The sequence below is a fragment of the Nematolebias whitei genome, chromosome 21, assembly GCF_014905685.2.
Source record: "Nematolebias whitei isolate Nwh7 chromosome 21, NemWhi1, whole genome shotgun sequence".
Classification (NCBI taxonomy): domain Eukaryota; kingdom Metazoa; phylum Chordata; class Actinopteri; order Cyprinodontiformes; family Rivulidae; genus Nematolebias; species Nematolebias whitei.
In genome coordinates, this window is record NC_056518.1 from 7,227,261 (window position 1) to 7,236,967 (window position 9,707).

The window sequence follows — 9,707 nt, forward strand, 5'->3', positions numbered from 1 at the left end:
CTCGAAGAAGGTTTTCTGAATTAATACTGCAGCTCGTGGAATCACTCAAAAGTTCACGTGATTCGCAGCCAACAATGAACGTGTTTCTGCAGACCGAGCCAGTGGTAACCTCGCCCCACTGATGCCGCGCGCTGCTTCCTGACCGCACCAGTGTCAACGCGCGCCCCCGCGTCAATCCTAGCTTAATGCGTCACATGAATGAGGGCGCGCACACACGACTCTTCAGGGCACGTCAGCTCATACGTGCACCCGCTTCCCGAGCGTTTATACTGAGCAGCTGCACACAACGTGAGCACAACACATGAGCTGCTTCCCGCTGCATCAGCAACACACAAGGTTTTGCATGCTCGGGGACGCGCGTGTTTTTTCTTTCTCACTCAGCGCGCTCCAGTTCACATCAGCATGCATGTGAGTTTCACAGCATAAATGCGTGCCCGCTTTATAACTTATAAACGGGTGGCAATGAGCGCGCGCTCCAGACGGATGGGCGAACCATTTTCATCCGGGGATTCACGCTGCAGTTCAGCTCAAACCCCGGTGTTGAAGAACTCTGTGACGTTTTTTCTGTCATTTATGAACAGATCTCGTCCCCTCTCGCAGAAGTTCAGGAAATTCTGTTTTAAATGTAATTTCTAGAGTCTCAGAAGGAGAGGAAAACGCAAGTTCCCTCTCTCATCACTTCCTGGCCCCAATGAACTGGAAAGATGAGATTTATTCTAGATTGTCAGTTTCTGAACTGTGAGAAACAACACTCCATTATGCGCCCGAACTGCTTTAATTCTGCTTTATCTGGACACCTGCTGCTGCTGAGCAGTTTGTACAGACAGGTGGCAGCAGTGCAACTCACGTGAACCGGTTGAGTGATATCAGCTGTTTTCCGTCAGCGGACCTACGTCACACATGTCAGTTTCTCACAGAGGCACACATATTTAACAAGCTGTGGGGGCGCTGTGGTTCTCCACACAGCAGCTCATTTAAATGTTTTTGGAGTGTCGCACGGGATCTTTGAATGTGACTCAACACTGATCTTGAGCTGCAGAATCATCAGGGTTTTTTGATTCACACAGACAGCAAGTGTTGCATACATACTGGCAGGAGATGTATGCGCTCAACCCATGTGCCACATTGTGAGACAAATGCTGTGTGGGGCACACCCAATCTGCTCTCCATTGGAGTGGGTACATCTCATGTATTCCGAACAGGGGGCGGATGTGATGTCCAAAGACGGTCCTTTGCGGCACGGGGACCTGGGACCTTCCACCCAGAGCTATGGCTCAGACACGGTATAAATCCTGCCAGCGCCTGTGGACGTGTAGCAACACGAGTGAACGCTCAATGTCAATTATAATTATCGTGGAGCCACGGGACAATCCACCGCTGGGTGGACGTGCCTGCTCACAGCCTGTGGTCATAATGCCTTTTCACCTTCTTCTCTCCCTCTGATATCACGGTTTTCTGAACCGAGCTCAGGAGGAGGGACTGACGGCTCCTCTGCCCCAAGTGCATGAATGCATCATGGTTCCAAGGCCTACAACATTTGTTATCAGGGCGCTCGTGGAACCTGCCGTGGAGGGAGGATGCTCTCCTCCAGGCGGGAGGAACAATCAGGAATTAATCAGAATAGGCCAGCACCTGTGGTCTGGCCGCTGTGCTGATCTTTTTGAGGAGATGGTTTTCTCTCAAGATGTTGTGCGTACGATTCAGGAGTCACGTGCTGCAACCACCACAGCACTGTTCACATCAAGTGGTCAGTTTTTTCAGCACTGCTGTACAGAGAAAGGCGTAGAGGCCACTTCATGTCCACTGGACGACATGCTGCCCTTTTCTGCAGCAGTCGATGGACAGAAATCTGGTGTCCAGCACGATTATCGTATGCTGCAGCCATGTTTTCTTGTCTCAAAGTTGTCGGAGACAGAACAACCTTTAATCATCCTCTGACGGAGCATTTTGACTCAGATTGATATAGCAGCTGTGGGCCTGTTTGTGACACGAGAAAACGCTCAGTGTCAATTATGCGTTTCTCTGAGCCCACGAGACGAACCACTGCTGGGGATGGATGCGTTTGCCCACAGCCCATGGCCCAAAATGCTTCTGTACGCGTTTTTCTCTACCTCCTCTGATTTTACGGTTCTTGAACCGAGTTCAGGAGGAGGGATTGACAGCTCTCCTGGTGGCCCCAAACGCATGAGCGCACCATGGTTCCCAGTCCTGCAACGCCTGCTGTCGGGGTGCCTGTGGAAACTGCCGTGGAGAGAGGATGCTCTCCTCCAGGCAGGAGGAGCGATCAGGAGTTACCCAGAAATAGGCCAGCACCTGTGGGTCTGGCCGCTGAACGGATCCGCTTAGAGAGGATGGGTCTCCCACAGGATGTAGTGCGCACAATTCAGGTTTCACATGCTGCATCTACCACAGCGATGTACACATCAAAGCGGACAGCTTTTCAGCGCTGGTGTACAGAGAAGGGTGTAGAGGCCACCTCATGTCCATTAGGTGGCATGCTGTCCTTTCTACAGCAGCTGATGGTCAGAAATTTGGCATCTAGCATGATTAAAACGTACGCTACAGCCATCTCTTCCTGACACAAAGGTTTCTGAGACAGAACAGGTTTTAATCATCCGCTGATGAAGCGTTTTCTAAAAGGTGTACAGAGACGCAGGCCTGTTTCACACCCACTTGTTCTACAGCGGGATTTAATACTGGTCCTGCAGGTCCTGATCAAAGCTCCATTTGAGTCTTTGGATCAGGTTCCACTTAAATTCTTGTCTCTTAAACAGCCCTGCTGTTGGCTCTAACATGCCCCCCCCCCCTTCACACACAGATCAGAAGAAGTAGCGTCTTTTTATCTCCTCTGTCCTGTGCGGGCGTTGACGTGTTACATAGCGTTACATAGCGTGCACAGCTACAATGCGTCAACATTTGTTTGTGCATTATAGAGATGCATCTGCAGGTCGCCCGTTATCCACCTAGCGCTTGTCACACTGGCTGTGTGAGGCCATTTCTGAAGCCTCCAGAGCATCAGATTTAGAGCCTCCTGTCAACCTCAGAACACACTCGACCAGGGGTATCGCATCTTCGACTGCTTTGCATAATGGTATGTCAATGCAGGACATTTTGCACTGCGGCCGCGTGGTCAACACCCTGCTCATTTATTCGCTTTTATCTAGGTGATGTGACGGCTCGTTCCATGACACATTCTATCCTTAGTGTTTTACAGAATGAATATTGTTGTTTCATGGAACTCCGTTTTACTCACATCTGTCTGCATGCATTACAGTGTGAGATGTTATCAGTCACAAGTTGTGATTGTTATTTTGGTTCTATTGTCACTAATTAGTTCACGTCTATTGTTACCAATCAGTTCATTTGATTAATAATCAGCTCTCCTGTTATTATTAATCTGTTCATACGGTTCAGCCGTAAACCGGTTGGTTCATGGCTCTTTTCAGCTTTTTTCCCTCCCCTTTGAAGTTTTCCGGGGCGTTCATGCATTCAGAATGCATAGTTACACAACAAGCGTCTGTGCATGGCACACATAGTTACGCAATGCGTAATTACGCACATGGGAGCTGAGTGACTAGACGTTTTTTTGGGCAAGCTTGTGCTTCATACGCTGTTCGAATGGATCCAGTGAGGCGAGGACAACATCCGCTTCGCCCTTAACCCACTAAGCGACAGCCTTAAAGGGCGAAGCCTATACGAAATAGAACGTCGGTTACGTACTGTAACCCCAGATTCTATGAGTATAGGCGTAGCCCTTTAAGCGTCAGGCCTCACTGGCTCCTAAATGGCTGAAGAAAAAGCTATTTTTGGGAGCCGATTTCCCGCTCTTAACGTAATTTATACGGACCGGGTGGGGCCCACACAGCAGGAGGGCGTGGACTAAATTTTTCAGTGTAATGCTCCGCATAACGGGATAAACCCACTAAGCGACAGCCTTAAAGGGCTACGCCTATACTCATAGAATCTGGGGTTACAGTACGTAACCAACGTTTTCAAATCAAAAGTCGGTACCACCAATCCTTTCTTCTATTTTATCTTCAAATGGTGTTCCTATTGAGTTTGTCTATTCTTATAAATCTTGATTGATTCACATCTCTCTTTAAGTCATATGTTGAAAACTTGGTAAAGAAATTGAAAGAAAAACTGGGTTTCTTTTTCAGAAACAAATCCGTCTAACACTGAATGCTAGGAAAACCCTTGTAACTGCTACTTTCCTCCCCTCCATTGACAAAGGTGACATTATTTACATGAATGCTCCTGCAAGTACCTTGCAGATGTTGGACGCTGCCTATCACAGTGCGCTAAGATTCATAAATGGACTGCACTTATATAGCACTTTTCTATCTTATCAAGATACTCAAAGTGCTTTACACTACAATCTATGCCTCATTTACCCATTCATACAGCACTCTGCTATTTCTGTACAAAGAATAATCAGAGCTTTATCACATTCACACACCAATGGGACACACATCGGAGACAATGAGGGGTTCAGTGCAAGGGCGTCAGAAGCATCCGTAATGTGGGGGGGACACAATGATGTGTGTAGGTGTGTGTGTGTGTGTGTGTGTGTGTGTGCGCGTGCGTGCGTGCACGTGTGTGTGCACGTTCAAAAAGGTGTTCACTAGTGTATAAAAAAAGCAACATTTCACCTAGATTTCCTTTAATTCCACACATTTAAAGCATATTTCTCACCAAGTTTGTGTAAATTCAGCTGTGGGTTTTGAAGACATTTTAACTTTAATACACTTTAATACAGAGTGTCAGATCGGCACTATTTGTCTTTATAGAGAAATAAAAATCATCACCACTGGACATTTTTACTTGTGTTCAACACTCCTCATCTAAATGATGTTTCTCATGAAGTTTGAGGACAGTAAGGTGTGGGGTTTTGAAGACATTTCAACTTTAATGCACCTGAACACACAGCGTCTCTTACACCTGCAGCGTACAGCATCACAGTTACTGCTAAGCTAACATGCTACAGACGTAGCTCCTCTCAAGCATCCTCCTAACATGAATATATGTTTATGATCAACCCCTTGGTCAACCACTGCCCGCACTAAGCTGCTAAACTGGCGAGCGAGTAACACAGGAACCTCCACCTCCTCCACCTGTGCGCGTTTTCTGCCGAGACAAGAGGCAGGAAGGGACGGTGGAGAGTTGGAGGTAACCAGGAAAACCTGGAGTGGAGTTTTAGTGGCTTGAGTATTATCCCATTAATCAAGTGGAATGGATTTGTTCACGAAGAAAGAGAAACGGCGCTGCCTGAACTAATGTTTTATAGTAAAAGTGTGGGGGGGGGGGTCCAAAATAAACTTTTTTTTTGTGGGGGGGGGGGGGGACTTGTCCCCTTCACATATAATGGTTGCGATGCCTATGGTTCAGTGTCTTGCCCAGGGACACTTTGGCATGTGACTGTTGGTGAAATTGAACCCTCAATTTTTTTTTATTTCGTTTTTATATCATTTCTTCTATTTACTTTTCATTTTATATGCTTTTTATATGACCGGCTATTGTTGTTTGTACCTCATCTGTGTTCTGTGTTTAAAACAGGTCTCTCTTGTAAATAAGTCCTCGTGGCTCAATGAGACTAACCTGTATAAATAAAGGTTGAATGAAAAAACAATCTTCTTTCCAAGGTTGACTCTGGTTGCTCCGATTTTTTAGTTCGTTTAGATTTAACTGCTGCTCTTGATACAGTTGATCACAGCATCATTTTATCAAGACTTGAACATGTTGTTAGTCTTAAAGACTCAGTTTTAGTTCAAATCTTAGCAGACATGTCCTTTCCTGTTTCCATGCGGGAATATTCTTCTTCCTTGGCTCCTTTTCATTGTGGTGTGCCTCAAGGGTCCATTTTGGGTCCTATTTTGTTTTACTTATACAAACCGGATTCCAAAAAAGTTGGGACACTAAACAAATTGTGAATAAAAACTGAATGCAATGATATGGAGGTGCCAACATCTAATATTTTATTCAGAATAGAACACAAATCACAGATCAAAAGTTTAAACTGAGAGAATGTATCATTTTAAGGGAAAAATCTGTTGTTTCCAAATTTCATGGCATCAACAAATCCCAAAAAAGTTGGGACAAGTCCATTTTTACCACTGTGTGGCATCCCCCCTTCTTCTTACAACACTCAACAGACGTCTGGGGACAGAGGAGACAAGTATCTCAAGTTTAGAAATGGGAATGCGGTCCCATTCGTGTCTAATACAGGCCTCTAACTGTTCAATCATCTTGGGCCTTCTTTGTCGCACCTTCCTCTTTATGATGTGCCAAAGGTTCTCTATAGGTGAAAGATCTGGACTGCAGGCTGGCCATTTCAGTACCCGGATCCTTCTCCTACATAGCCATGATGTTGTGATTGCTGCAGAATGTGGTCTGGCATTATCGTGTTGAAAAATGCAGGGTCTTCCCTGAAAGAGATGACGTCTAGATGGGAGCATATGTTGTTCTAGAACCTGAACATAGTTCTCTGCATTAATGGTGCCTTTCCAGACATGCAAGCTGCCCATGCCACAAGCGCTCATGCAACCCCATACCATCAGTGATGCAGGCTTCTGAACGGAGCGTTGATAACAACTTGGGCTATCCTTGTCCTCTCTGGTCTGGATGACATGGCGTCCCAGTGTTCCATAAAGAACTTCAAATCGTGACTCATCTGACCACAGAACAGTCTTCCATTTTTCCACACTCCATTTTAAATGACCCCTGGCCCAGTGCAAATATCTGAGCTTGTGGAGCTTGCTTAGAAATGGTTTCCTCTTTGCACTGTAGAGTTTCAGCTGGCAATGGCAGATGGCACGGTGGATTGTGTTCACTGACAATGCTTTCTGGAAGTATTCCTGAGCCCATTCTGTTATTTCCTTGACAGTGGCATTCCTGTTTGAGATGCAGTGACGTTTAAGGGCCCGGAGATCACGAGCATCCAGTAGAGTTTTACGGCCTTGACCCTTACGCACAGCGATTGTTCCAGATTCTCTGAATCTTTTGATGATGTTATGCACGGTTGATGATGATAACTTAAAAGTCTTTGCTATTTTACGCTGGGTAACACCATTCTGGTATTGCTGCACTATCTTTCTGTGCAACAATGGTGGAATTGGTGATCCTCTTACCATCTTGGCTTCTCAGAGACACTGACACTCTGAGAAGCTCTTTTTATACCCAATCATGTTGTCAGTTGACCTAAGTAGTGTTAGTTGGTCTTCCAGCTGTTCGTTATATGCTCAATTTCCTTTTTCCAGCCACTTATTGCTACTTGTCCCAACTTTTTGGGGATTTGTTGACACTGTGAAATTTTGAATCAACATATTTTTTCCTTTAAAATGTTACATTTACTCAGATTAAACTTTTTAATCGGTCATCTATGTTATATAACGAATAAAATATTGACATTTGCCATCTCCACATCATTGCATTCAGTTTTTATTCACAATTTGTTTAGTGTCCCAACTTTTTTGGAATCTGGTTTGTACATGCTGCCTTTGGGACTATTATTTAGAAAGCACAACAATCATTTCCACTGCTACACTGACGACATCCACATATGTTTTCCTTTTACATCTGATGTCTCTGCCCCATTGCAGCCTCTGTTTAACTGTCTAAAAGATATCAAAGACTGGTTCAATCAGAACTGTCTGACCCTGAATGAAAAAAGATTGAAGTTGTTATATTTGACAACCAGACTCATGTCTTTGTGTTTTGCTGAAATTCTGGGTTCTCTTCATTGTTTATCTGTGGTCAAGAATCTTGGGGTGATTTTAGACAGTTCTTTTAAACTTAATATATCCTCAATTTTCAAAACCAGTTTTTATCAGTTATGTCAAACAGCCAAAGCAAAATCTTACATTCCTCTTAAAGATCTCAAAACTGTCATCCACGCTTTCATCACCACCAGACAGAGATATGTTGGTTTGGAACAATGATCTCTCCATCTCCTGCAGTTAGTCCAGAACGCTGCTGTGCAACTTTTAACAGGAAGTAAAAGGCAGGGCTACTTCACTCCTGTTTTAGCCATTTTACCCAGGCTACCTATTCCTTTTCGTGTTGATTTTACTATTCTTTTACTGACTTTTAAAGTTTTAAATGGCTCGGTACCCAGTTACTTAATGGATTTGTTGCATTTTTATAATCCATATAGAGCACTGAGCTCCAGTCAGATGCTTTTAGTGCAGCCAAGGGCAAAATTAAAATGCAGAGGGGATCAGGCATTTGCTGTGGCAGCCCCCAAGCTCTGGATATTTGTTCTGCAGAGTCCGTACAGTCCTTTAAATCCCACCTAAAAACTCACTTTTTTGCTCTGGCTTTTAATTCATGTACATCTGAAGTAGTTATTTTCTTGTTTTAGTTTGTTCTTAGACTATTTTATTAAACTTGTGTTTTTAATGTTTGATCTTTCATTTATTTTATGGTCTTGTTTGTGAAGCACTTTGGTCAACATTGTTCTATATAAAGTTGACATTGACAATTACCTGACTGCATGGACTATCAACTACCTCACAAACAGACCACAGTGGTGAGGCTTGGTGACTGTCTAATGTCAGAGTCAGCAGCATGGGGGCACCTCAAGGTACAGTCCTCTCCCCCTTCCTCTTCACCCTGTACACGTCAGACATACAACACAGACAGGTGTTACATCCAGAACTTCTCTGATGACACAGCCATCAGGTTAGTATCTGAAGGGAATGACCAGGAACACAGGGAGATCATAACTGTCTGTCAGCTGGTGTGATGCTAACGACCTTTACATCAACACAGCCAAGACAAGGGAACTTGATTTTTTTTTTTTTTTTTTTTTTTTAAGTTTGACAAACTTTCATTTAAAACACAAGGTGATCTTAGTTTAACATGCTGGCATGAAAGGCAGTAGCATTCCTTTAATGAATGCTAGTTCAACTCAGTTTTACTTCAACAGTCCTATCCATACATACCCATGCTATGTCTTGTAAATGTTTGTACACTGATTGGGCGTTTCTTCCTATTATGAGGACATTTTTCCTTTCCACTGTCTCCTTTGTGCTTGCTCAGGATGGGAGACTGCAACAAAATGAAGACTCAACACAATCTGCTTCCTCTTTAGATAGAGAACTTTTCTAATTGGCATTTTTAATGAATGTGAATGTTTCTGTTCAGTGCCCTGAAATGACTTCTGTTGTGACTTGGCTCTATATAAATAAATGGAACTGAATTGAATTTCTGTGTCTCTTTAGGTGTTCTCATCTATTTTGGCTATGGCATGTGGAACAGCACGCTGGAGATCACAGCCAGAGAAAATGAGGTGCATGCCTCCACCTACCAGCGCTACGATCAAGGTGTGGATGAAGGATTCTGCAGGTTTGATGATGACTTTTACCCACCTACCACTGATACTTGGGGTGCGCCAGAGGTGGGGTCAGAACGTGCCTCCCCTCCTAAGGCCACAACTGAAAGTGATGGGATTTCATTGAAAGATGGAGGCAAAACCATTACTGATAGTGGCCTTGAAGAGAAAGACCCGATGGACTTCTGAAGGGAGCGACAGTGTTATCTTGAATATTCTGCCTTGTCTGCTTCTGGAAAAGTAAGTGTGTGTGTGTGTGTGCGTGTGTGCGTGCGTGCGTGCGTGCGTGCGTGCGTGCGTGCGTGCGTGCGTGTGTGAGTGAGAGAGACAGAGAGAGAGAGAGAGAGAGAGAGAGAGAGAGAGAGAGAGAGAGAGA

The 9,707-nt window shown here is 44.5% G+C and overlaps 1 protein-coding gene across 1 annotated transcript in view; it reads left to right on the top strand.

Moving 5' to 3' along the window:
- slc7a14a (solute carrier family 7 member 14a) overlaps positions 1-9,634 on the top strand; it is an 84,778-nt gene extending 75,144 nt beyond the window's left edge. Inside the window, exon 8 of the mRNA XM_037695286.1 lies at positions 9,222-9,634. Within this exon, the coding sequence (XP_037551214.1) occupies positions 9,222-9,520 (299 nt within the window). The 3' untranslated portion in view covers positions 9,521-9,634. The remainder of the gene's footprint in view (positions 1-9,221) is intronic.
- The last annotated feature ends 73 nt before the right edge of the window (positions 9,635-9,707 follow it).